This window comes from Sarcophilus harrisii, chromosome 1 (assembly GCF_902635505.1).
Source record: "Sarcophilus harrisii chromosome 1, mSarHar1.11, whole genome shotgun sequence".
NCBI lineage: Eukaryota > Metazoa > Chordata > Mammalia > Dasyuromorphia > Dasyuridae > Sarcophilus > Sarcophilus harrisii.
The window spans coordinates 643,772,217-643,799,889 of record NC_045426.1 but is presented as its reverse complement, the minus strand read 5'-3'; the positions used below and the strand labels follow the sequence as shown (position 1 = coordinate 643,799,889).

Here is a 27,673-nt window from a genome sequence, read left to right as displayed (position 1 = left end):
AGTAGCCAGCAAAGATGGCCAGATGGCATAATGAACACAATGCTGGACCTGAAGTCAGGAAGCCCCAAGTTCTAATCCTGCCATGGACACTTATTTGCTGTATAACTCCCAGCAAGTCACTCAACTTCTCTGTGACTATATTATCTTATTTGGACAATAATCTGGGGGTAGGGGGCAGAGTTGGATTTGATGATCTCTAAGTTCCCTTCCAGCTCTAAATCTTGATCCTATGAATTAAATAGGAAAGTGGACAACATAACTAATAACCAAGCAGAGGACTTCTGATTGACTGAGAATGAATATGGGATTAAAGAATAGACTGAGAAGCTATATCCAGAAAACTCATTTGGTAGTTGGGAGTGGAGAGACAGAGACAGAGACAGAGACACAGAGAGAGACAGAAAGACAGAAAGGACATGGGCATTCTGGAGTAGATGATTATATTATTCTCTCCTGGGGCCATGAAGAAGCTACATGCTGAGATATTCCCCACTAAAATATAGTCCCCAGAAACGAATACGGTAACTTAAATGTGGTCTAACCCAAAGTAGGAGGCAATAGATGCTCTTCATTGCTTTGGACATTATGCTTTTATGAACTCAAGCTTAGCTCATCTTCACTTTAGGTTTCTCATCCACATTATCAACTAATACTGAATTTATAATCAAGGAAGGGAAAAGTTAGTCTTGAAACTAAACTGATAGATGTTTGTTCAGATATATGGGGTACTTTTATTTTATTTATTGGTCTTTATCTCATCCTGATGTACTATTTTTAAATCTTTTTCCTTAAGAATTAGTGCTGCTAAAATAACTGTATGGACATGTATACATATATTGTATTTAATATATACTTTAACATACATGGGACTACCTGCCATCTGGGGGAGGGGGTGGGGGGAAGGAGGGGAAAAGTTGGAACAAAAGGTTTTGCAAGGGTCAATGCTGAAACGTTGCCCATGCATATACCTTGTAAATAAAAAGCTATAATAAAAAAAAAAAAAGAAAGAAAGAAAAGAAAGTGACAGGAAAAAAAAAAAAGAATTAGTGCAGCTAGGGGAGCTGGGTGGAACAGTGGAGAGAGCATGGGCCCTGGAGTCAGGAGGACCTGAGTTCAATCTTACCTCAATCTTACACTTTCTAGATATGTGACCCTAACCAAGTCTCTTAACCTTGATTGCCTCAAAAAAAAAAAAAAAAAAAAAAAAAAAAAAAAAAAGACATACTCTTGTTGTTTGGAAGGTGCAGAGAGGTGAGCCTTGAGCATCCCACTATGATGACAGCAGAAGGAGAAGGGGAAAGGTAAGTAGGGATCAGATGTGATTTTCATGTGCAGTCTTTGAATCTAAGGAACCAAATAAATTCAGGGACCATGAAGGCCCGGGCTTCGGGCTGAATTTTAAGGATCAGGGAAAACCTAAAAAATAGCAAATGGCAGTAGCCCTGAGGCTGAACACAAAGTCCCTTAACTAGATCTCAAGAGGAGCTGGAATCCCCAAGAAGCTGACCCGTTCAGTAAGCCCTGCAGCCCAGCACTAACGCCTACAGAGTGGCCCATAAACTTGGCTAGCCCAGCCCTGCCCAGCCAATCTGGGGTCTGACCTTATCGACATTGTCATCAGATGCCAGGGAGCTGTGGACTTGGGCATTTCTGTGCTTTTGTCTGCTTCCGTTTTCCTGTAGTTAAAGAATTACAGAATGTCACAGCTAGAAGAGGTCTGAGATATTAGCTAATCCATTTTACAGATGAGGAAACTGAGGCCCCAAGAAGGGAAGTGACTGATTACTAGTCATGGTTTTTTCTCTATTGAACCCCCTAGGAGAGAAAGTTGGGATAGCTACGAGTGCAGATGCCAATTCTTTCCTAAGGGTGAGGGTGGGTGGAGACCTCTAAAACTAGGACTGAGAGAATCTGACTTCACTGAGAATTATCGGTAACATCTGACAAGAAGTCCCTAAATCTCTTTTCTTCTTTCTCCTAAAATTTTATGCCTTATCATCCACGCTCTCCTCCTCCTCCTTCTGAAGACAGATGGAAAGTTATTCCTATTACCAGTTAAAATCAAGAATTTTTCTACCCTCCCCCTCGATCTGATGAGTCATTGTGGAGCCGAATGCTGTATTTGGATTCCAATCCTGGTTCACTTTGTGATCCTGGGCAAATCGTTTCACTTCTCCAGACCACAGGTGCCTCTTTAGTAAAATGAGGAGGCTGTGCTCTCTATTGTCCTGTGATTTCATTTCTTCCAGGCTTCTTAAGGATTTGCTCCAGCACTTATTCCATAATGAACGTATCTTTTCAATCTCTCCCTCCCCACTGTTTCCTCTCATCAATCTGCAAATGTGCTCAGATCTCCTCAATCCTTCCCATCTAGCATACCATTACCTCCCCCCACCTGCTCCTAACCTTGAGAAAGTTGCCTTTATTTCAGTACCATTCACTCTCTCATCCAAACGTTTGCAGAGTAGCTTTCATTCTCAGCACTCTACTGACACTTGGTTCTTTCTGCAAAGTCACCAAATCCTAACACCTTTTTTTCAGCTTTCATCTTCCTTGGTGCCTCCTCATCCTTTGACACTGCTGCCCACCCCTTCTGATGTGTAGTTTCTCCTTCCCTGGATTTAGAGATACCCTATTCGCCTGATTCTCAAGCTGGCACTCTAACTGCTCCTTCCCTCCCACAGGACTCTCATTTGCCGATTCCTCATCTTCCTGATCCTTACAGACGGCATTCCCCAAAGGTCTATCTTCAGCCTTGAGCTGAAGATTGCTGATTATTATAATAACTTTGTCTTGACAATCTTACCCCACCCCTACAGCTTCACCTCCCCCAAATCTAAAATTCCAGTCAATCTCTTCTATGTTCTAGACCTAAATTCTCCGTGGTCCACAGGATATTCCCACACTGATGCCCCATTGCCATCTCAAACTCAACTTACCCCAAACAAAGTTCATTATCTTTCCCCCTAAACTGTCTTCTCCCTGTGGCATTGCACCCTCCACTGAGCTATTCATGCTCAAGACCTTTAAATTAGCTCGAAATCTCCTATCTTCCTTATTACTAACTTCCAGTGAGTTAACAATGTCTATCAATTCCATCTCTAATACATTTGACCCTTCCTCCTTTTTCCTCACCCATCTTCCTGAAAATGTTTCAGTTTTCTTTTTCCTAAAAATTATTCTTCAAACTGCCGCCAAACATACATGAAGTTATGTCACTCCTCTGCTCAAAAATCATACATGGCTCCCTAGTGCCTTCCAAGTATACTTCATTTTCCTTTGCCTGGCATTCAAGGTTCTGTTCCATCTGACACCATCCTGTCTTTCTAGCCTTCTCTCCTATTATTCTGTGTGCACTCACTGCACCTGCCCAACATGCCTTTGCTCATATTCAGTTTGCTCGGAATGCTTTCTTCACCAGTTTAATTCTTACTTGTTCTTTAACGCACAATTCAAATGAATCTCCTTCGCTTTCCCTAGCCAGTAACAATCTCCCTCCTCCAAGTTCCGGTGGCATTTCGTTTTGTACCTTCCTGAAAAATCAAAGTCTGTACCATATTATATTCTACTATGTGCCCATGTCATCCTCCCAAAAGACTGTAGGCTCTCCAAGAGCACAATTAAATTATTTTCTCTACCTTATATCCTTTCCAGTACCCAGGCCAGTGCTTTGCACACTGTTGGTCCTTAATGCATGTTTGTTGAATGAACGAACAAAAGAATTGATGGAGTCTTCAGCCCCACTGTGCAAGGCCCTGGTTAACAAGGCCTGATGGACCCTAGCTAAGGGCACTCAATGGCTGAAGGGGACCCAGGGAGGTCAGTGTATCACTAAAGAATTTGACCTTTCAAAGGGAGCCCCAAAGCAGGTAGAGAGAGAGAAGGGGGAAGAATGTCTTTAAGTCAGAATCTCCCTACACCTTGCTGGACAGTTCTAGTTCCTCCAGCTTACAGCTACCCTACTGCTACTCCTTCACCTGGTTTAAGACATCAGGAAGACCGTATTCACACCACCTGGAATGGCCAAGCCTTCCACTGTGCTACCCACCAGTTCATTTTCCATTCCCTAGAACCACAGGCGTGGTGAGTCTTGTATATATGTGCTAAGGGGGTTGGGGGGAAACAGGGTAAACTCTGGGCACAAAAGTGGGGAGAACCTTTTCATCTCTGGACTTCGAGAACAAAAGGAAGCCAGGTGGCTAGAGTGGGAGAGAAGCAAGAACAGGATTTAGCTAGAAAAAGAAAACTTGGATCAGAAAGAGAAGAGCCTTGAGAAACACAAGTTTTCTTGCAGTACAAAGAATGCAAGAAAATAATCTTAAAGTGGGGCTTGCAAAAGGAATGTGGAATGAGGCAGGGCTGGCTCCACCTCAGGGAAGGGCACTGGCTTCCAAAGCTGTCTTCATCTTCACCTCTCACCCCCACTTCCCGAAATAGGAATGTCTGGTCTCAAAATATGGACTAGGAAGAAAAAAAAACCCACAGTACTCAAGAATCGTGGTACCTGCCTCCTAATCCTGGATCTGCCACTAATACCCTGCATGATCTCCAGCAAATTAGGTTCCCTCTCAGGGTCTCAGTTCCTTTATCTGTAAAATTAGCATGCTGGATTAAAGGAGTTTTAAATTAGCATGCTGGATTAAAGGATAGCCTTATTGACCTGACCTTTTAGGATTTTATAGCTATGAGAACGTTTTGAAGAGTAATAAGTGCATAGGGTGCTTAATAAATGTTCACTGATTAATGGATGGATAGATTAGGAGGAATCAGAAAGGACCTGGAAAAGTCACAGGGGAACATAGATCTAGATCTGGGAGGAGCTTCAAAGGTCTCCTAGTCTAATCTCCAATTTTATAGCTCAAAGTCACAAGGTAATAAATGATAGCAAGGATGTAAATTTGAAGCCAGTGACCTCCAGTTTGTACTCTAAGACCCCACCTTTCCTTTCAAGCAAAAACTTATAGCATTCACTATTTCCTGTTGCTCTCCCCATCCAAACAGTAATCAGAAATGACCTTGCTTAGCTTCTGATTATCTGATCTGCTGAGATAGGATCCATTGGGATGGAATGATCCCCGGAGAGAGAATTGTTGGAAAAGGTAATAAATCACCTGGATGCTTGATAGGTCTGGAATCCCCATTCCTTTCTGACTTAACTGCTCCTCTTTCTAGTTCAGTTTTCCATTCTTGTTTCTTCTCTACTTCAACCAGTTCCTTCTCTTTCCCTTCTTGTCACCCATTCCCCTGTCTCCTTTCCTTCCTTCCTACCCATGTCTCTCCTCCTCCTCAGTTCTTTTTTCTTCTCCATGACTCATATTACCCTTTACTTGCTTTAAACCTGATTTTTACCTCAGTGTTTGCTGTTCCTTGATTATGAAACTTCATTCTGGGCTTCTTTCCCTTCTCCTGAGCTCCTTGACACATTCTAAGAACTATTGATTTATGGTTGAATGGCATAAACCTTTGGGTGTGGTAGCCCTCTAAACTTAGCCAAAATAACTACCATAGATGATTGGAATTTTGTCCCAAGGTGCTGAAAATTAGATGACATTAGCAATTCTCCTGGAGCAATTTTTAGAAACTGAGCTTAGTCAGAATAATTAGTTAAAATTTGAAACTTCTGATTAGCATGTTTCCTTCCCAGACAGCCCTTACCCAAATGTGCTTTTTCCTGACCTGACTCCATCTTGCTTTTCTCACCGGCCAGTGGGGGCAATAGCTATGAAGATGATCCCGCATCTGCACCTCACCTCCAGCTTACCTGAAACATTTTATCCCCTTTGGCCCATGTATAGAAAGGATCTAGTTCTGGCTCTGTCTATAAAGTTTAAATCTGATTGGGGTGGAATCATAGATTTAGACCTATGGGACTTAGACTCCCTCCTTTGACAAATAAGGAAACTGAGGCACCAAGTGACTATCTTGCTCAGCTAGTAAGTGCTTGAGATGAGATTGGAACAGGTCTTTTGATTCCAGGGCAGTCCGTTACTCTATGCTGTACATCCATCCCTTTCTTACAGGAGCAGCCAATGAAGAATGTTCTCTTTTTGGCTTCATACAACCTGCTGCTGTAGGAAGGGAACTGGATGATCAAGAGGTTCTGGAGGGATTCATATGGAGACCCCAAACACTCTCCCTCACTTGTCCATTGGGGCAGAGCCATGTTCCCTCCTTGAAGCCTTCTCAATTTGATCTCTCCACAGGTTCCTCTTCCCTCTCCAGGCTGCCGAAGCTCTCATCTCTCCGTTAAATTCTCTATCAGGGATACTATCTACTCACCTCCCCTGGATAATAAGCCTTTACACTGATAACACTGATAACAAAGCTAGAAAATACCTTAAAGGCTTCTCTCTTACTTTATAGAGACCCAGAGAAATAAAGTTACTTGACTGAGATCACACAAGCAGGAAGAATAAGCTTTGAACTCAGGTCCTCTTAGTAAAAATGCAGCACTCCTTTCACCATACCAGTCTCCTGAGAGATGAAGAACATTGGCCTAAAGAATTTGTCAGGGGCTAGAGAGGATTTTTAAAATTACCTTCCTTCATTGCAAAATGGAAGAAGTTGGGTTAGATCTTTTGCCTGGGGGTAGATATAAATTTTCATCTGAAAAAGATCTGGGAGATTTAGCTCATTAAAAGCACAGTATGAGTTTGGAACACAAGGTTTTGCACAGGTGAATGCTGAAAACAAAAAATCTTTGCACAGATTTGGAAAAATAAAATACTATTGAAAAAAATCAACGTATGAGTCATTTAGTGTTAATAGGGCAGTCCAAAAGAAAGGTTATTGTATTATTATGGTGCATTAAGGAGGCCTAGACTTGAGAACTCTGCTTGGCTATACTTTGTACAGGTCACTCTCTTCAGTACTGGATGCTGTATTTTAGGAAGGGCATCATTGAGAAGCTGAAGAATTTTCAGAGGATATTAACCAGGAAATATGCCATCTGAGGATCACTTGAAGAAATGGGGAGGAGGGTGTTTATGGCAGAGAAGGGAAGGTTTTTCCAAGGCAGGATGTAGCTGTGCTCAAGGCCATCATGCAGAAGAGAAAGAATAGACCTGTTCTGTTTGGTACCAGAGGGCTGAACTGGGATCACTGGGTGGGCAACACCCTCATCAGAGGTCTTCAAATGAAGAGCAGACTTGTTGAGGACCCTAGGGATGGGTTTTTTTTTTGGGGGGGGTGTTTAGACTAGATGGCTCTGAGGTTCTTTCCAATTCTGAGACTCTAGGATTGTGATGTTTCCTCCCTTTCCTGCCATGACATCCAGCTCTGGTTTAGGAAGAGGATCCAAAGGCCTTGGGGGGTAAGATACCTGACCAGAGCATACAGACTTCATCCTATCTGCTGTTCCTTTGCTCCCCACTGTGCTCCCCCTGAACATTCAGGTACCAACAGTCACACCTTCAGGCTGGGTACCAAGAGAGTGTAGGAAGTCCTTGTTCTGAGTGTAAGGCATGGGCCGAAATCGCAAGACTTAGGAGCAGACACAGAACCCGGCTGGGCTCAGCTCAGATCAGGCTTCCATCCAGTTAGTAAATGTTTATTAAACCTGGCCCTGAGCTAGGAGCTTGCGGAGGATACTGAGAAGTACAAGACACAGTCCCTGCCCTCAAGGAGCTTACATTCTTTCCAGGAGGAAAAGACCCTCATAAAAGAAACAGTTAAGTAATAATACAGTCAGGTTACAAAGGCCAAAATGACAAGGCTGCTGGTGTTCAGGGGAGAACTGCAGGGACGGGAACATTCTGAAAAGACTTCATGGAAGAAATGGCATTTCAGTTAGCCCCTGAGGGCCGCCTTTCCTTTCCTCCCCAGAGCATCAATATCTTTCTACGTGGATTTGGATAAGTAAAAAAAAGGGGGGAAGGGTATTCCCACAAAGGGAGTGCCTGAGCAAAGTTTTGGAGGCTGGACTGGGGATGGCAAACTCAGAAGACCAGTCTGGCAGGGGTAAGCAATGTGAATTTGGAAAGGTAAATGGGGGCCACATTGAGGCACAATAGATTGAGAAGTTTGGACAGCATAGGGCTGTCCCTATTTAATTTAAATTTATGATCCTATAATTTGACCTCTAGGTACTGGGGGGCAAGGGCAGGCAATGGAAAGGATGGCACATTATCATTGAGTATAGAGTGCATTGTACCTGTACAAAATGGATAGGTGAGGGGGGAGACCAGGACCAGGACTGGAGCCAGCTAAGGAAGGAATCAAGTAAGTGACACATGTAGAAGTATTCCACAGGAGCCCTTGGCAGTTTCATGTGTATTTTAATCATCTCTTTTGCTCTATGCAAATGTAAATTGAAAATATTAATTACTGTGACCTGGAAGTTGTTCTATTTCCCTACTGAAAGACAAGAAGCCTCATGAGGGCAGGCAGTATAAATTTCTTTATAGTTTATTCCTATGGTGTACATGTTTGTTGGTGGTGATGGGATCATGGCGAGAGGGAGACTGGTAGAGATTCAGAGCCATTTTGAGTTCCAGGGACTGGACTCCAGAACTGAAAATCGTCATCTGGAAAAGGTGCTTTCCAAGGGATCATGGTTCATTTTGGGATTCTTGGCTGATGTTCCCAGGGAAAAGTTAAAATCAGGGTTGGAGGTAACAAATGGAAATCTAACTAGAGGGGATTTAGCCTCCAAACCCCCTGGGTCAATGTATGTTAGCACTACTCATTATCTTATATCTAAAGATAAAACAGAAGGTAACTTTAGCCCTATTGTGTCAAGTTGTGGAAAAGCACTTTTCTACCTCTGTGCCTTTTTAAAGTGGGATCAAATATGGGATCTGGGGACTTACTCTCTGTGTGACCTTGGGCAAGTAAAAAGGGGATAAAATGGGGTGGGACCAAGTTCTTTTCTAGCACCAACTATTGATCCTTTAAAGCCCAACTGAAATGCCATCCTCTCCACCACACCTTCTCTCATCCCCTGGGTCAGGCAAGACCTCCCTCTTGTTTCACCTTGTTCCAGTACCTATACAATCCAATAATTGAAAAATAGTGTATATTAGTTGCGTGTCTGTATCTTGTCCCCTACTAGACAAAAGATCCATGAGGCTTAGAGACCAGAGTTATCTTAACATGGAACTACAAATGGCCCCAGTCCTCTGAAAAAGATAATAAATTGTTCCCTAAATGGATAAATTGTTCAATGAAAAGGGAAGAAGGGGTTGGTGTGGAACCGGGGCTTTGAGTCCTGACTCAGTGTCTGTGTACACCTGGGCAAAGTCATTGCTTCTTCTTTTCCTTCCTTCCTTCTTTTCTTTCTTTTTTTCTTGCCATTGCTTCTTAAATGGGGTCAGTGCTACTTGGGTTTACCTCCTTATGGAGTTTTGCTTTTGTTTTTTATAAAGATCAAAGGAGAACAAGGGACGCCGATTCTCCAAGGGCGACCCACACAAAGCGCACCAATGGTTATTATGACTGCGCCACATGTGCTCCTGTGAATCATCTGCCTCCATTTCTGGAAGGAGCAAGGCTAGCCCTCCCCGGGGCTGACTGAGGGGGCAGCATCTCTGAGTGAGCCAGACAAAAGCCAGGCTCCCGAGGGATCAAGCTACGTCCCACCGGTGCTGGCAGTGAGCCCAGGGAGCCTCCCCGAGAAGGCCTGAGTGGGTTTTTCACGCTGGGCACTGGGGTGTGCACGGGATGGAGGGGAGGCTGGTGCTCAAACTGACGCTAAGGTTTAGGGCCTGAAAGGCTGGGATTGTCCCAAACCTGCCAGGATTTCCCAGGGCTGACAAGGTGCAAACTCTGGCTGGCGTCTAAAGCCCCCACCTGGCCACCCCCCAGTTGTGGGATGCTCTCCACCTCCCGGCTTCCTAAGTCCTAGACAAAAACCCTCCTTCTACAAGCAGCCCCTTCCATCCCCCTTAGTTCTAGCCATCTGTTGATCATTTCCATTTATCCTGCACATGACAAATAGCACACAGCTGTTCACACACTGTCTCCCATTAGCCTCTGAGTGCCTTGAGAGCAGGGCTTGGCTACCTTTCTTAGCATCCCCAGGGCTTAGGACGAGACTTGAACACACTAGGCATTTAATAAATGCTTGGAGGTTGACTGCAGCTCCAGCCTGGTCTCCCACTAAGGCCGACTTCCTTCCTCACACCTGGCCATGGGGTGTTAAGTAGAAAGATCAATGGTCTTGGAAGCTTGCTGGGATCGTCTTGGGTCAATATTCTATCCTGACACTTGGGTGAAGCTTGGTGGTACACTGTATTAGCTACGAGCTTTGGGAATCAGGAAGACACGAGTTCAACTTAGGCCCTCAGACACTGAATAGCTGCGTGACCCAGAGGCCAGTCACTTAAGCCCCGTTGCCTCAGTTTCCTCATCTGTAAAAGGGGGTAATACCAGCACCTACCTCCCAGGGTTACTGCAGAATCATGGGAGATCCTGGGAAAGGACTTAGCCCAGTGGCTTTAGATAAATGTTAGCTATTGTCACTATTATTACCTATTTGGTGGCTAACTCTGAGTGATTCTTTTAACCTTCCTAAACCCAATTTCTTTATCTATACAAATGGGGGCACTACACCATGTTATCTGTATTTGTAAGAAAAAGTACTTTATAACCCTAGAATATTAGAGAAAGATGAGTTATTATTACTCCAGTCCTTTATCCCATCTCATCTGTATTTCTAAGAAAAAGTGTTTTATAACCCTAGAATATTAGGGAAAGGTGAGTTATTACTCCAGTCCTTTACTCAGGTTACCTCTCTAAGTCCAACACAGCCTCTTTTATCCGTTACCACTTCCTACCTCAGGGCCGTCACCTTTCAGTTTTCCCGCAAACATCCAGCTCCGTTCCTCCCTCCGGCCCTGACACGCCCATGCCTCTCCTCAGGTCCTGGACCGCGGCCTTCCCCATCTCTCTCTTGCCTCCCCAGCCCTACTGTGGGGTTCCATGGCGGTGACCGGCCTTCCACCTCCCCTTCCCTCCCAGCCTCCCAGCCTAGTGTTCTCCAGCACTCACCACCCCCTAACTACCCCAGGTGTGTGAGCCTGATGAGAAGCAGTCGAGGGCAGCTTCATGGAGACCAATGACAGGGGGTTTCCATGAGTCCAATGGAGACCAATGTGAAGATTGGAGTGTCAATGGCGGGGTTTGAGATGAGCAGAGTGGAAGCCCAGGGTAGTGGGTAACTCAGAAGGGAGGAGCGTGCTGGGGCTGGGTCCCAGGGGAGGGGGTGCTAGTGGAGGGTGGTTCCAACATGGGTCCCAGCCTTTGGCTGATGGGCTCTCTGAGCAGGTGTGTCCAACTCCTTCCCTCTCCTGGTCTGGGTGCGAGGTGATTGTGATGGTATCAGCCAGGGCGCTTACACACACACAGCTGGCCCTGTCTGGGGGTCTTGGATGTGAGTGTGGGCCGGGCTCCCCTCCCTGGGTGCTGGGTCCCTTACCAGGGTCTGGGTGCTACCCCCCCCCCCATTCCTCCGAAATTCCCTCGGGAAGCCTGTTCCTAGTCCCAGCTCTTGCTTCTTGGAGACCGGAGACATCTCCAGCTTTCTCTCCCTGCCCTGTTTCTCAGCCCCCAGCTCTGCCCCTTCCCTTTGAGAGCCCAGCTCTGAGCCCAGAGAAGGGACTCCTGACTCCCAGAGACTCCTGGCTCTGGACAGTTTACAGGTTCCATTTCCAGGTCTGGGCTTCGGCCCCCAGCTCCGCTCTCCCTCTTGCTCATCACTATGCTCCCTTCCAATTCTGCCCAGCCACTAGACCCAGGGACTTTTCTTGGCTTTGAATCAACCCTGAGATTTATCCTCAGCTAATCTGTATCAACTAAGGCAGAGGCTGCGGGAGTCTCCCAGCTGGGCTAAGGGCTTGGGCCCCGAGGAAGCAGGAGCACCGAGTACTTGTGGAATGAAGATGGATGGGTGAATGAATGGCTTTCTTCTGCCTCCTCCCCAGGCAGCTGGCCCACCCCCCCTCCCCAGGCCGGTGAATGAAGACTGAGGCAGCAGGCTAGCAAGGAACCTCCTTTACTGGGGGCAGGTGGGGCCGAGGGGACCACCACCTTCTGTACAGTCTGTTTAGTGTTCTGCCCACAGCACTGCGGACTCCTCCTGACCGGAGGCCGAGGCAGGAGCCCCATGGTTAGTAGAGCATGCAGTCCCAGCTGGCGGCTTGGGAGGGAACAGGAGGAGAAACGATAAAAAGCCCGAGACCCAGGCAGGCTGGGCGGAGCTGCTCTCAGGAAGGAGTATGGGCCAGGGGGGGTGGTCTTGGCTCTGAGGGGACAGGAAGTCAATGGAACATGAGATGGTTGCGGGGGGAGCTCAGCAGCCTGGAGCCGTATTTTCGGGGCCTGGACAGAGACCTTAGCAGAGCACTCCCAAGCCCTCACGTCAGTGGCAGCGCCGGCTCTGGGCCAAAGGGGGCTGCTCCAGGGGGCCAGCGTTGCGTGGGGGGGGAAGGCCAGGGTTGGAGATGCGGCCACGGGCAAGAGCTGGAAGGTTTGGGCCAAGGAATAAGGCCGGGTCTGAGTCCTCAGGGTGTCCCCCAGGGTCACAGGGCTGCAGGCTCCACAGGAGGGAAGAGGGGCCACTGGATCACGCTACAACAGAGGCAGACACAGAATGGGGTGAAATGAGAGGGGGGTGGTGGGGACAGCATGAGAGCATGGATGACGTGGCACGGAGTCTCTGGGGTCTCCTAGTCCCTTCCTCCCCAAAATGCTAAGCCAGGCGGGGTCCCTCCTGCTCTGTTCTACACTGAACCCAGCTGAGACCCTCAGGGCAGCCATGGGCAGGAGAGCTTCTTTCCTGTCATTTCTCCTCCTGACATTTCCTGAAGTGACACAGCTTCTCCATCCCCTTGTTCAAGAACCTTAGCATAAAGGGCAGGGGAATAAGATCTGAGGAAGGAGGCAGAGGGGAGCAGACAGGGCCCAGGAAAGATGGTAGCAGGAGGAAGGGGAGATCAGAGCACAGGGAAAGCAAAACGGGGGAGCATCCTGGGGAAGATGGAGGTGGGAAGCAGAGGCTAAGACTGGGGAAGGTGTGAGTGTAGGAAGTGGGGAGAAGGGGAAGGAGTATAATGCCCGGGGAAAGGAGAAGAAAAAGTTAAGCTGTGGAAGTGAGAAAGAAACCTGGAAAGGGGGAGAAAGAGAATGGGTCTGCAGGGGGTTAGGGAGAGAGAAGAACAGGGCCTGGGGAAGTGACAGGGTGGAATGTGGGGGCACCCTGGAAGATGGGTAAAATAAGGTGGGGGCTGGAAGCAGGGCAGCAGTCCCAGGCCTGGCAGTCAGGACAGCCTTAGAGGATCTAGCAGGAGAGGGAGGGTGCACTTAGGGAGACTAGAATGACAAACTTCCCCTTCCTTCTCTCTACCTTCGGCCCGGGTTCCTCACTCCCACCCACCCCCGGGTCCAGCAGCAGAGCCATCAGTCCCAGGGCACAAGGGGGGACAGGCAGGGGGAGGAGGGTGTTACCTGGGTGGGATGGCCCAGTAGAGGAGCCTCCCGTGAGCCTAGGCCCGGCCCTGGTGGTTTGATGTTGGAGCCCCAGTTCTCATCTTCCCATGGGGAAGGGACTTCTCTGGGAAGGCTGGAGAAAGACAGCTGACACAGAAGGAGAACAGGTTATCTCCAAGCCTCCAGGTAGGAGGAGGAGAAGAGCAAGTGAAGGGGTGGAAAAGGTTTATCCTTCCTTGAGGGGGGGGCCAAAGAGGCCCTCTCCCCCATCCCATCCACAACCACAGGTCAGCAGCCTTCGCTCCCTGGCCCAGCATCCAGCTCCTGATGGGCCAAAGCCGACTAGAGGGCATTCTCCCCGCCCCACCTGGGCAGGGCACTTCCCAGACACACCAAGAGGACCATTCCCTTTGCCTCCCTCCTCACTCACAAGTCCAGCCCCCAAAGGTGGAGCCCACTGCAGGATCGGGGTTAGGGCTGAAAGGCAGGCAGGAGAGTGGGCGGGGAGTCAGTCCAACATGCGTGGGGCTCCTGCCCCATCCTGGTGGTGAAGAGAAGGCTGAAGGCCCCACGGGGAGACAGGCTGCCCCTCACCTGACCCGGGGGCAGGGAGGAGGGTCCCGGCAGCAGCTGCAGAGGCAAGCCCTGGGGAAGGACCCCCTGGCCCGAGGCCGGGCGGAGGACATGTTGCTGAGAGAAGTAAAACACGGCCAGGTGGTGGCTCAGCCCGGCTCTGCTCTGCAGGAGCCAAGGGGGAGGAAGGGGCAGGGCTGGGGGCAGCAGGCAGGAGGTACTGGAAGAGCCGGAGGCCCCCAAGTCCGCAGGAGGTGAGAGCTGGCTCGGACCAAGTCCAAGGCGTCAGGCTGTGGTGAAGTGGCTGCCAGCATGGATGGTCAGGAGAGTCTCAGCGTGGATGGCGAGGTGGGCAAAAAGATGGCCCCCCCGGCTCCCCTCAATATACAAATTCTTGGAACAGCAAATATATATTAATATATTAGTCTAGTTTTTTTGGTTAAACTTTAGGCACCGCTTTGGAAGAAGAGTCTTTTTAAAAATTAAAAAAAAAAACAAAAAACAACAAAAAGTAAACCCAGGGCACTTAGCTGGCAGATGGATCACATGCAGAGTAAGGGGGGGCAGGGGAGGGAGCGGAGGGGGAAGGGCGGGGCCAGGGTGGTTACGCCACAGCAGGCTGTGGCCCCCCCAGCGCGGCCCACTCCTCTCCTGCCGCCCCCCTGCAGCTCCCACTCAGGCTGCCCCAATCCGAGGAGAGCTGGGCCCCCTCGGAGGCTTCGTGAGGCCCCGAAGCGTATCGGCGGCCATAGCCCGATGAAGAGTAGGAGGAGGAAGAGAAGGTCATGGAGAAGCCGGAGCCAGTGGCGTCAAAGCTTCCCCGCCGAGAGCCAGCACGAGAGCCAGTGCGCGATCCCGCCCGGGAGCCCGAAGTAGAGCCGGAGCCACTGACGCTGTAAGGGCTGTAGTATCCTTTGCTGGACTGGGAGGAGGCTTCCAGCAGCCTCAGGCCCGTGCCCTCCTCTGTCATGCTGCGGTCCATGGCATCCTTGTAGGAGATCTTGAGCTTGGTCTTGGGGCAAGTGAGGTACTTGGAGTAGGTGTTGACATCCCGCAGCTTCTGGGCGGTCCGGGCGTCGATGGTTCCCTTCTGCAGGGCCTCGTCCAGGGGCACCCGGGATGGCGTATCGGGCTCAATCAGCCCCCCGGTCAGGTACTGCACCTCCAGGAAGCGCTGCCCAGCCTCGTAATAGAGCCAGCCCTTCTTGAGGGCCTGCGCCGCAGACATCTTTGTCTTGGTCCGCGGGTCCTCGAAACCGTAGAATGCCTTTTGGGCCAGGTTGATCCTGTCCACCATGATCTTGTCCACTAGCCCCTTGTTGACGGCATCGGTGACGGGGAACTTCTCCCCGGTGTGGGGGTCGATGATGCCCCCGGTGCAGGCCTGGGCCTCCAGCAGACGCTGTCCAGTGATGTTGTCCACCAGGTTCCGGTGCATGGCCTCGGTGATGGACACCTTCTCCAGGGTGTCCGTGTCCAGGATGCCGGCCACCGGCCCCGTCTCCTCAGTGGGGTCGGACCAGGAGGCGAGCTGAGTCCTGGAGACAGCTGGGCTGATGGGGTAGGAGGAGGAGGAGCCCACCGAGGACGACCTTGAGCGGAAGCCACTCATGTTGCCCGAGAGCATGTCAGCGAATTCAGTGATGGAGAGCGTGCCGGCACGGTACTGGTCGAGGGCCGACTGGTCGATAAGGCTCTTGGAGATGGCGTCATCGATATCGTACTGCCGGCCAGAGCGGCGGTCAATGATCATGGACTTGACCACGCCGTCGGAGGAGGAGATGGTGATCTCTTCCCACTCGCACTCCTGCTCCGAGAGCTCCAGGTAGGTCTGGTGGTCAATGAGCCCCTTGCGGTAGGCCTCGTACACGGACATCTCCTTGCCCGTCTCAGGGTCCACAATCACCACCCGCCGCTTCCGGACAGATGACTTGGAGGAGGTCTTCCTTTCCCGTTTCTTCTCCTTCAGGGGCAGCAGGCAGAGGCCAGTCTCTGGGTCTGTGATGCACCTCTCCATTAGCTGCAGGTAGGTGAGGTTCTCCTCCGTGTTGGGGTCGAAGAAGCCCTTGGTGTCATCCGAGGGGTCCGTAAGGATCTCGTTCATCTCCTCGTCAAACAGCCCCCGTTTGTATGCCATTTCCACGGGCAGTCGGTGGCTCTCCTCCGGGTCAATGATGCCCCCGGTGGCAATCTGGGCCTCCAGCAGACGGATGCCATGGTCCTTTAGGATCAGGCCCTTTTTCATGGCCTGGAAGAGGGAGATGAGCTTCCCGGAGTAGGGGTCCTTGTACCCGATCACGGCGCGCTCGGCTGAGATGAGCTTGTCCTTGAACTCAGGGCCCACGATGCCCATGCGGACGGCCTCCTCCACCGTGAGCTTGAGCCCCTTGATGGGGTCGATGACGTAGCCTGTGGCGGCCTGGGCCTCGAGCAGCTCGAAGGCGGTGCCAGGGCGGATAATGCCCTTCTTCATGGCCTGGTAGACTGAGAGCCGCTCCTTCGTGGAGTCCACGAAGACGCCAGCGATACAGCTGGTGCCCTCCAAGTACTTCTTAAGGTTCTTGGAGACCTCCTCGATGGAGGTGAGCCCCTCCTGCAGCTGGAGGGCAGTCGCCTCGTCCATGACCCGGGAGCGGACCAGCTCCTCCACGGTGATCTGCTTGCGCAGGCCGCGGAAGGTCAGCTTCCGGGTGTCCGAGAGGGGCAGGAGCAGTTGCCCACTGTTTTCGTCGCGGCGGCAGCGTTTCAGTAGCTGTGTGTAGCTCAGCTTCTCCTCGGTGGATGGATCCACATAGCTCCGGACCTCGCTGGGCTCCGACAACTGGTCATATGTGTCTTTGTTCAGGTAGCCTCGCTGGTAGGCGATTTCCAGAGGCAGGTGGAAGCCCAGGCGGGGATCGATGATGCCTCCCGTGGCCAGCTGCGCGTCCAGGAGCCTCAGGGCTTCCTCAGAGGAGATGAGGTCCTTCTTCATGGCCTGAAAGAGGGAGATGGTCTGCTCGGTGTAGGGGTCCCGGTAGCCGGTCACTGCTCTCTCGGCCGAAAGCAGCCGGTCGTGGATCTCTGGGCCCACCAGCCCTTTCCTCACAGCCTCATCCACGGTGAGCCGCTCGTTCTTGACAGGGTCGATCATGAAGCCCGTGGCTGCTTGAGCCTCCAGCAGGGTGCGAGCGACCTCGGCGCTGATGAGCCCCTTCTTTAGGGCCTGGTAGATGGTCAGCTTCTGCTTGGAGGCGGGCAGGTAGATGCCGGCCACACAGCCGCTCCCGTACAGGTAGCGCCAGGCGGTCTCCGCCTCCAGGACCTCCCGGATGGTCTTGGTCCCCTCCCGCACAAGGTTGTAAGTCTCCAGGGAAATGATGTGCGCCTCATAGAGGTCCTCAGCGGTGATCCGGCGCCGGACGTAATCATAGGAGTGGAGGTTCTGCTGGCGGATAATCTCGGTCTTCTCAATGATCTCGATGATGATGATGATCATTCGCTCCTTGGTGACCTTGCCTGTACGGAAGTCCTCCATCAGCCGCGCGCGCTGCTCCTCGGGGATCATGTCGGACTGCATCACCTCCCACAGGGACATGGAGGTGCTGCCCTGGCTGCCCCCGGGAATGTCGATCTGCGTCTCCTCGAAGGCCCTGCGGGTCTCCTCCTCCGTGTACACCTGCGTGGTCTCCACCACCTCCGGCCTCTCGGGCTTCTTCAGGGACAGCAGGTAGAGGCCGGTCTCAGGGTCCTCCACGCAGCGCTGCTTCAGCTGCAGGTAGGTCAAGTTCTCCTGCGTGTTGGGGTCGAAGAAGCCCTTGGTGTCGTCCGAGGGGTCGGACAGGGTCCGGTTCATCTCCTCATCCAGGTAGCCGCGCTTGTAGGCGATCTCCACGGGCACGCGGTGGCTGTGCACAGGGTCAATGATGCCGCCCGTGGCGACCTGGGCCTCCAGCAGGCGGATGCCGTGCTCCCTGAGAATCAGGCCCTTCTTCATGGCCTCAAAGAGGGAGATGGTGTTGCCTGAGTAGGGGTCCTTGTAGCCGGTGACAGCCTTCTCGGCGGAGAGCAGCTTCTCATGCAGCTCCGGCCCCACCACGCCAGCTTTTACCGCCTCGTTGACATAGAGACGCTGGTTCTTTATGGGGTCGATCACAAAGCCTGTGGCGGCCTGGGCCTCCAGGAGAATGACAGCTGTGCTGGGCCGCAGCAAGTTCCTCCGCATGGCCTGGTAGATGGTCAGCTTCTCTTTGGTCTCCTCCACATAGATGCCTGCAATGCAGTCGGTGCCCTGGAGGAACCTCTTCACTGAGTCTGTCTCAGAGATGTCCTTCACCGACTTCTTGCCGTCCTTCAGCTGGTCAAACTGGGCCCTGCTGATGACCCTGGACTCAAGGAGCTCGCTGGCCGCCACGGGCGTGCGCAGGCCGCTGAAGGTGAGCTTCTCCTGCCTCTTGGTCTCTGTCTCCTCGATGATGGTGATCATGATCTTGATGATCTTCTCGATGGTGACTTTGCCCGACTTGTACTGGCGGACCAGCTCCCGCCGCTGCTCCTCAGTGAAGTACTCGGAATGGATCAGCTCCCAGATGGTGACGGTCCTGCCCTTGAAGCTGCCGACGGGGACCTCGACTGTGGCCTTCTCAAAGGACTCCTTAGCTTGGAGGTCAGTGTAGATCTCCTCCTGCTGAGCCCGGATGGCCTTCTCCGAGAGCGGCAGGAGGAACAGGCCAGTCTTCTTGTCCTTCCGGCACTTCTTCTGCAACTGGCTGTAGGTGAGGTTTTCTTGGGTGTTGGGGTCGTAGAAGGCCTTGGCGCTGTCCTTGGGAGTGGACAGGGCCTTGTTCATCTCCTCATCCAAATAGCCCCGCTCATAGGCGACCTCGAGGGGCACCCGGTGGCTCTTCCCCGGATCGATGATGCCCCCGGTGGAGAGCTGGGCATCCAGCAGGCGCAAGCCGTGGTCGCTGGGAATGAGCCCCTTCTTCAGGGCCTGGAACAGGGAGACAACCTGCCCAGTGTAGGGGTCCTTATACCCAGTCACGGCCTTCTCTGCAGAGAGTAACTTCTCATGCAGCTCTGGGCCCACCAGGCCTGATTTCACGGCCTCATCCACCGACAATCTGGTGTTCTTGAGAGGGTCGATGATGTGCCCGGTGCCAGCCTGGGCCTCCAGGAGAGAGAGGGCCACCTCGGGCTTCAGCAGGTTCTTCTTCAGGGCCTCATAGGCGCTCAGCTTCTGGCCACTCTCCTCCAGCCACACCCCGGCGATGGCATTGGCACCGCGCAGATACTTCCTCACGGACTCCACCTCGGCCACCTCCTGCACCGTCCTCTTGCCCTGGCTTAGCTGGTGGAAGAGCTCCTTGTCGATGATCCTACTCTCCATCAGCTCGGCGGCCGGCACGGGCGCGCGGAGGCCCTCGAAGCACAGCTGGCTCTTCTTCTCGTGCTCCTCTACCACGGTGATGACAATCTTGATGATCTTCTCCACGGTGATCTTGCCCGTCCTGTACTGCCGGAGCAGGTCTCGCCGCTGGTCCTCCGTGAAGTACTCTGAGTTGATGATCTCCCAGATGGTGACAGTCTTCCCGCGGAACTTGCCAAAGGGGGCAGACACGGTGGCCTTCTCGAACACGTCTCTGGCTTCGTTATCGGTGTAGACCAGCTCCCCACCTTTGGCAGCTCCATCCGTGAGGGGCAGGAGACGGAGACCGGTGTCCGGGTCGGTGACGCAGCGCTCCAGCAGCTGCAGGTAGGTCAGGTTCTCGTGCGTGTTGGGGTCGAAGAAGCCCTTGGTGTCGTCTGAGGGGTCGGACAGGGTCTTGGTCATCTCCTCGTCCAGGTAGCCACGCTGGTAGGCGACCTCCACGGGCACACGGTGGCTGTGCACTGGGTCAATGACGCCGCCCGTGGCGATCTGGGCCTCCAGCAGGCGGACGCCATGGTCCCTGACGATGAGGTCCTTCTGCATGGCCTGGAAGAGGGAGATTTTGTCTCCAGTGTAGGGGTCCTTGTAGCCAGTGACGGCCCTCTCGGCAGACAGCAGCTTGTTGTGCAGCTCGGGCCCAATGACGCTCTCCTTTACTGCCTCGTTAACGGACAGCCTCTTGTTCCTGACGGGGTCGATGATGAAACCGGAGGCAGCCTGGGCCTCCAGCAGGATGAGGGCAGTTCCCGGGCTCAGCAGCTGCTTCTTCATGGCCTTGTAGATGCTCAGCTTCTCATTGGTTGGCTTGAGCAGGAGCCCGGCGATGCTGCTCCCGCCCTGCAGGTACCTCCTGATGTCCTCCCTCTGTGACAGCTCGCCCACTGAGACCACGCCCTCCACCAGCTTGTCCAGCTGCTCGCGGTTCAAGATGCCGGCTTCCTCCAGCCTCTTGGCTGGGACCTTCTGCCGCAGGCCCTCGAATGCGAACTCGGGCTCCCCGTTCTGGGCCAGCCCGTCCACCGCGTCACGCCCGTTGGGCAGTGCCTTGGCGGGGGTCACCCTCTCTTCCGTCTGGATCATGACGGCCCGGGTCTGGGCCAGGGCTGCCCGGTGCTCCTCCTCCAGCCTCTCCAGCTTCTCACGCAGCTTCTGGTTCTCCTCTGCCAGAAGCTTCTCCTGCTGCTGCCGCCGCTGCTCCAACTGCTGCAGCTCCTCCTGCTTCCGCCGGACATTGTCCTCGGCCTCCTTCTGCCGCCTCTTAGCCTCGTCCATGCTGGTGAGGAGCTGCTGCTTCTCCTGCTCCATCTGCTTCTGCTGGCGCTCCTGCTCGGCCCTCAGGTTCTGTGCCTTGCTGACCTCCTCCTGGAACAGCTTCTCCAGCTTGGCTTTCTCCTCCTCAATGAACCGCTCCCTCTGCAGCAGGCTGTCCTTCTCCGTGAGGAAGGTCTGCTGCAGCACCTGTGTCTCGTGCAGCAGCTGCTCCTTCTGGGCCATCTGCATCTGCAAGGGCGGGACAAGAGAGCTCTCAGGTCAGACCCAGCCCGCTCCCCACCCACAGGGCCCGGCTGCCGATGGGGGCGCAGGCAAGGGGGCTGCAGCATTAGTGTCCTGGATCGCGCGCGCACATTAGGAGGAGGAAGCGCCCTGATCAGGCAGCAGAGGACACGTTTCATCAGGAAAGTGCAAGAGACTGCAGACGCTCGGCCAGCTGTCCCACCGCGCTGTGGTCACCCCCGGAGAGCCTTTAAGGGCCGAGCTGTACTAAGAGCAATGGAAGTGACAGCTATGCATGGCAGGGGACAGCTCGATGGGACTGGTGACCATACCCAAGGGCTAAATGAGAGACACTCACCCTGCTGGACATTAAATGTTCCTATGTGGTCAGACAGGGAAGGGGGAAGGGAAGTGGGGGAGGGGAAGAAATTAAAATAAAAACCACAAAAGGGTCAATCTGAGACTTCTCTTGGGAAACATTTCCCTTAGGGAAACCCAAGGCCTTGCCCTCGGCCTGCTGAGGGGCTTGCCAGTGGGACCTCAACCCCAGAAGAAAGGAGAGAAGCAAAGATACCTCTTCCGACTTGTGCTGGAGCATCTCTGCCTCACGCTTCAGCTTCTCCTTCTCCCTCTCCAGCTCGGCGATGGCCTCCTTCAGCTTGTCAGCATCCTTGTCGCTCTGCTGCCTCTGAATCTCCAGCGTGTGGACCAGCGTCATCTTCTCCCTGGTGGCCAGCTCGGTGCGATGGAGCTTCTCGCCAATCTCCTCGGCCTGCTTCTTGAACTTGCGGGCGTCCTCTTCGGCCTTGGCCTGCGCCAGGCTCATCTCGGTCACGTGCAGCTTCAGCCTCTCAGCCTCGGCACTCATTTCCAGCTGGCGGCGGCGCTCAGCCTCCAGGGTCTTCTGGAAGCCCTCGGTCTCCTGTGCGAGGCGCTGCTCCATCTGGTCCTTGTCCTCCTGCAGCTTCTTGGCGTGTTCCTGGGCCAGGTCCTTCTGCTTCTGCAGCACCTCGGCCTCAGCCTTGAGCCTCGTGGCCTCCTGGACGGCCTGCATCTTCTCCTTGAGCATCTTCTCGGCCAGGGCCCGCTGCTGGGCCAGGTCCTCCTCGGCCAGCTTGCGGAGCCGGGCGGCCTCCTGGGCCTCCACGCTCAGGCGGGCGGCCTCTTCGGCCACCTGCTTCATCTTCTCCGCCTCCTCCACCAGGAACTTCTGGGTGTTGTCTTTGTCCTTCAGGATCAGCATCTTGTTCTCCTCCTCGATGCGTGCCTTCAGCTTCACCAACTCCTCCATCTGGATCTTCACCTTGAAGAGCTCCTCCTCCACCTGGGTCTTCTGCCTCATGGCGTCGGTGACCTCCTCCTTCAGGCGCTGCAGCTCCTCGTCCAGGATGTCCTTCTGATGGTCGGTCTCCTCCAGCTGGAGCTTCACCTTAGTCAGCTCCTGCTCCACCTGTGCCTTCTGCCGCAAGGTCTGCTCCGCGAACTTCTTGTGCTTCTCCATCTCGGCGTCAGCGGCCTGCTTCTGCCGCAGCGCCGCCTGCTCCGCCTGGGCGCGCTTGGCGGCCTCCAGCTCCGCCTCCTTGCGCAGCTTTTCGGCAGCGGCCTGGGCCTGGGCCTGGGCCTGCGCCTGCTCCTCGGCCTGCTGCTTCAGGCGCTCGGCCTCCTCCACCTGCTGGCGCGACAGCGTGGCCTCATGCTCCGCGCGGCACCGCGCCTCCTCGGCCTCCTCGGCAGCGCGCTTGGCCCTCTCGGCCTCCTCCCGCAGCTTGTCCAGCGCACTCTGCTCCTGCCGGCGGGTCTGCAGCAGCTCCTGCTCCTTCTGCTGAACGGCGAACACGTGGGCCTTCTCCTCGGCCTGCAGCCGCTTCTGGGCGGCCTCCTCGGCCAGCTGGATCTGCCGTTCGGACTCCCTCTCGGCCAGCTCCTTCTGGCGCTTGGCCTCCTCCACCTTGGCCTTGAGGCGCTCCACCTCCTCCAGCGCGGCCTTCCTCTGCCGCGCGGCCTCCTGCTCGGCCGCCAGGCTCTTCCTGACCTTGTCCTCGGCCTCACGGCGCCGCTGCTCCTCCTCCAGCGCCAGCTGCCTCTGCTTCTCAGCCTCATGCTCGGCCTGCTCCTTGCTCTTCTGGATCTCCTCCGCGCTGCTCTTGATGCGCCCCAGCTCCAGCTCCAGGTCCGCCTTGCCGGCCGAAGCCTTCTCAAAGCTGACCTTGAGGATGCGGATCTCCTCCTCTATGAGGCGCCGCTGCTTGAGCGTGTCGTCCACCAGCCCCTTCTGGCGCTCCAGCTCGCTCTCCGAGGACTTCTTCAGCAGGGCGATCTTCTCCTCGATGTCGGCCTTGTGCTGGGCCGCCTGCTCCTCCAGCAGGCGCCGCTGGTAGGCCTCGTCCTCAGCCAGCCGCCGCAGGCGCTCATTTTCCGCCTCCTTCTCCTTCAGCGCGATCTCCGCCTCCGTCTTGAGCCTGGTGGCCTCGCTGATGGCGGCCAGCTTCTCCTTGAGGATGCGCTCAGCCTCGGCCCGCTGGCGCGCCACATCCTCCTCGGCCAGCTGCCGCTGCCGCTTAGCCTCCTCGGAGAGGGCGCGCAGCCGCGCGGCCTCCTCCGCCAGCTCGCGGAACTTGCTGGCCTCGGCCTCCAGTCGCTGCTTGGACTTCTCGCTGGTGGAGCGCGACTCCTCCTCGGTCTTGGCCTTGCTCTCCAACAGGATCTCCATCTCGGCCCGGACCTTGGCCAGCTCCTCCTCCGCCTCCTTGCGCTTCTGGATGGCCTCGCTCACCTCGTTCTTGAGGCGGAAGAGCTCCTCCTCCAGGAGCAGCCGCTGCTGCTCGCCGTTCTCCGTCTCGGCCTTTAGGCGGATCAGCTCCTGCTCGGCCGAGAGCTTCTGCTGCGCCGTGCCCTCGGCCAGCTTGCGCTGCTTCTCCAGCTCCTGCTCGGCCAGCTCCTTCTGGCGCAGCGCCGACTCCTCGGCCTTGCTCCTCTTGCGGGCCTCACGCTCGGCGTCCTCCTTCTGCTTCTCGGCCTCCTCCTGCGCCAGGGCCTTTTGGTGGGCGACCTCCTCGGCCTGCAGCCGCATGCGCAGCGCATCGTTGGCCTTGGCCCGCCACTTCTCCAGCTCGCGCTCGGCCTCCTCGCGGAAGCGCTCGGCCTCGGCCTGCTGCCTCTTGAGGCGCTCGGCCTCCTCCTGCAGGTGGGTGACAGTGATGTGCTCCTGCTTCAGGCTCAGCTCGAGCTGGGCCGTCTTCTCGGCGAAGGACATGCGCTTACTCTGGAGCTCCACCTCGGCACTGCGCTGGGCTGTCTCCAGGGCCACTTGCACCTGCCGCTCCTTCTCGGCCTCGGCCTGCCTCATGCGGCGCTCAGCCTCCTCGGCCTGCAGCCGCAGCTCCTCCAGGGCCTGCAATGCGCGCTGCTTCTCACGTGCAGCCTCCTGCTCGGCCTGCACCTTCAGCCGCAGCTCCTCCTCGGCACGCCGCTTCTTCTGGCTCTCCTCCTTGACCTGGCGCCGCAGGCGCTCGGCCTCCTCCTGGGCCTGCTTCTTCTGCAGCTCGGCCTCCTCGGCGCGGGCCCGCAGGGCCTGCAGCTCAGCCTCGGCCCCGCTCTTCTGCCGCTGCGAGGCCTCCAGCTGCAGGCGGACCACGCGGATCTCCTCCTCAATGCGCACGCGGTTGCGCTCGGCCTCCTCCACCTGCTGGGCCTTGGCCTGGATCTCCAGGTCCGAGTTCTGCCGCAGCTGCTGCAGCTCCTGCTGGATGTTGAGCTTCTGGTGCTCGGCATCCACGGCGACCACCTCCCTCCGGGCCACCTCCTCCTGCATGCGCCGCTGCAGCTCCTGCGCCTCGCGCTCCGCCTGGGCCTTGGCCTGGGCGTGGGCCTCGGCCAGCTGCCGCTGCTTCTCCAGCTGGGCCTCCACCTCCGCCAGCCGCTGCCTCTCCTCCGCCTTCAGCTTCTCCGCCACCCTCTGGGAGGGAGGGGGCAGGGCAGCGGTGGGGGGGAGAGAGGGAAAGAACCACAAAGAAACCAAAGTGAGCGACAGCAGGCACACCCGCCGCTCCTCGAGCAAACCAGACGGGGGGAGCTGGGGGCAGACAGGGGGGGCAGACTGAGGCCCGGCTGGGCCACAGGGGGGACACAGCACTGCGACAGTCACTTAGTACAGCGGGCGGTGGGAGGGGGCGGGATGGATGGGGAGCCAGACTGGGGAGTGACAGGACAGGACTTTCCATCACCAGAGAAAACGACCCACAGATGGAACATGCACCGAGCGGGGCAGACGGGGGCAGTGGGGGCAGCCTACGCCCCCTCTCCATGCACTCGGCCGGCAGGGCTGAGGCTGCCTCCCTTCCCCCTCCTTTGCCGCAGGACAGACAGAGACGGACACAAAGCAAAGCACCAACACCACGTGTGTGAGAGCGTGTACGTGTGTGTGTGTCTGAGCCACCCTAGGGACTCCCCTTCTCCCCCCCCAGCCCCCGAGCTCTGTTTGGGAAGTGGGGCTGGGGGCCGGCCCCCTCTTGGCCTTCTCTGGGGGAGCAGAGATCACCCTTTGGTGGCTCTGGAAGCACAGGGCAGGACACGGGGACTCCCCAAGCCCGTGGAGAAACAAGCACTGCCTGCCAAGAGCAGAGCGGAATGGGAGAGGGAGCCCCCCACCTGTGGCCCTGCCCATGGCCGCCTCCCTTTCCCCGGTTCAGGGCAAGGTGGGACGGTGAGCAGGGGGGCGGGGCACGGGCCACCCTGGCGGCTGTAGGGACCGGTGGGATCGAGTGAGACGGTGCCCGAGGTGGGGCTTGTGTGAGGTGTGCTGATGGATGGTACCGGGGAGGTGCCAGGGAGAGGGGGAGGGGGGCAAGGAGGCCCCCCCAGGGAGACACCGAGGGGAGGAATCATGCGTCCAGGGCAGTACCTGCTGCAGAAAGGCCAGAGTCCTCCTGGGTTTTTACCCTCCATTAGATCCCAAACAACACAAACATTCCCCCAGACAAAGCTGCCAAGCGGCGAGTCCAAGAGCAAAACCCAAGAGTTAGAGAGAAGGGAGCACACAGGGGAGGGAGGAAGAGGAAAAGGGGAGGGGGAGACTGAAAAAGAAGAGATAGGGGAGAGACCCCACAAGCTCCAGCAGGGCGGGGGCCTAGGGAGCACCGCGGCTGGGAGAGGAGGGAGAGATGGCGGGAAGGCAGCATCTGAGCATGGGACCAGCTGGAGAAAGGGGCTGTACTAAGTGTGTCTGAGAAGTGCTTCCTAGTCTCTCCACCAGAGCCAGGTGGGGAGGTTTGGGGCGGGGGGAGGACCCGAGGAACCCATTAACAGTCCCCACTTGGGGGACGCGGCTACATTTCAAGGGCAGAAGGGCCGTGGAGCTGGGGTCCAAGTTAGCAAGGGTATGACTCTCAGGGCGGGATGAGGGTGCTGACCGCTGGGAAGGAAAGCTTGCCGCTCCCTCCCACCCTGGGAAAGTCCCTCCCCACAGCACATACCTCCTCCTCCTCCAGGCGCCGCAGCGTCTCGCTGATGAACTTGATGTACTGGCTTGTGAGGGTGGTCAGCTCGCTGTAGCGGGTGCGGAGATCCACATACTAGAAAGGACGGAGCCAGGAGCCTTGCTCAGTGTGGGAAGGGCCCTTCTTACTGTCCCCCCGACACACACACACACACACACACACGGGCAGTGCACCCACATGCACATAGGTTAGGGTCTCAGTGGCAAAAGGGGGCTCAGCCCAGGCCAGACACCTGGGGGTGGGTTTGGGGGGCTCAGGCCCCATGAGAGGTCACTTAATTCATTATATCACGGATTTGTGAGGGACCCCAAAGGCCACTTAGCCCTAAGGGGCCCCATAGGCCGCTTAGCCCTAAGGGGCCCCAAAGGCCGCTTAGCCCTAAGGGGCCCCAAAGGCCGCTTAGCCCTAAGGGAGCGCAAAGGCCGCTTAGCCCTAAGGGGCCCCAAAGGCCGCTTAGCCCTAAGGGGCCCCAAAGGCCGCTTAGCCCTAAGGGAGCGCAAAGGCCACTTAACCCTAAGGGACCCCAAAGGCCATTTAGTCCAATCCCTTCAAGCCACAGATCAAAGGTTTAAATGATTTCTCCAGGCTCCTCCTGACTCCAGTGTCCCCTCGAAGTAAGAGTGGCCAGCTGCTTGACCCAAAGAGCCATCAAGCTTCTTCTCCTACCCTTAGCCCAGGAAAGCCGGGTTCTGAGGCTTGCCCCCTCCCAGATTCTGCAGGCCCCCCCCCCCCCCTCCCCCGGCCTCTGGGCATCTGCACCCATCCCCAAACACTCGGCGAGATCGGCAGCATGGCTGCACTGTCCTCACCTCCTGGATGATGCTGTCTGACACCGACTGCACCTTGGGTTTCTTGGCAGGGGAGGCCACGGGTTCTACTTGGGCCTTGTATGTCACCAGCTGCAGCTCATAGTCCTGCAGGAGGGAGAAGATTGTGACTTTCAGGATGGCTCCTTATGATGGGAAGGGGCCCAGCCAGAGCTTGTTTGCCCCCTCCCCCGTAGTACGCCATGGATGTGTCTCTCTAAAGCAGCAGAAAGACCTCTTGGCCCCGAGGCTGCTTCTGCTGGTCCTTCTCGGTTTGACTATTTTCAGGCCAAAGCCCATGCTTCTGGACCCAGGATCCCTATACCCCCTTCCCAGGCTCACTCAGCTGTAGACCTCTGGTTATTCTGCCCCCAGGCTCCTTGAGTGATAGATAAAGAGGGAAGGATCTGCTTTTGTTCAAAAAGATAAGAAGAGGATGTAGGGGGACATGGATATCCTCCAGTGACCAC

At 55.1% G+C, this 27,673-nt stretch overlaps 2 protein-coding genes across 5 annotated transcripts in view; both read right to left on the bottom strand.

The window, feature by feature from the left end:
- LOC111719160 (microtubule-actin cross-linking factor 1, isoforms 1/2/3/5-like) overlaps positions 1 to 11,822 on the bottom strand; it is a 103,053-nt gene extending 91,231 nt beyond the window's left edge. For all 4 annotated transcript variants that reach the window (XM_031947407.1, XM_031947409.1, XM_031947408.1 and 1 more), the window contains exon 1: positions 1,602 to 11,822. The gene's annotated coding sequence lies outside the window, so the exon portion shown is untranslated. The remainder of the gene's footprint in view (positions 1 to 1,601) is intronic.
- Positions 11,823 to 13,527: 1,705 nt separating this feature from the next.
- PLEC (plectin) overlaps positions 13,528 to 27,673 on the bottom strand; it is a 72,951-nt gene continuing 58,805 nt past the window's right edge. Inside the window, exons 28-31 of the mRNA XM_031947637.1 lie at positions 27,207 to 27,311; positions 26,374 to 26,472; positions 21,477 to 24,857; positions 13,528 to 20,908 (exon numbers count right to left, since the gene is read on the bottom strand). Of these exons, the coding sequence (XP_031803497.1) occupies positions 14,603 to 20,908; positions 21,477 to 24,857; positions 26,374 to 26,472; positions 27,207 to 27,311 (9,891 nt within the window). The 3' untranslated portion in view covers positions 13,528 to 14,602. The remainder of the gene's footprint in view (positions 20,909 to 21,476; positions 24,858 to 26,373; positions 26,473 to 27,206; positions 27,312 to 27,673) is intronic.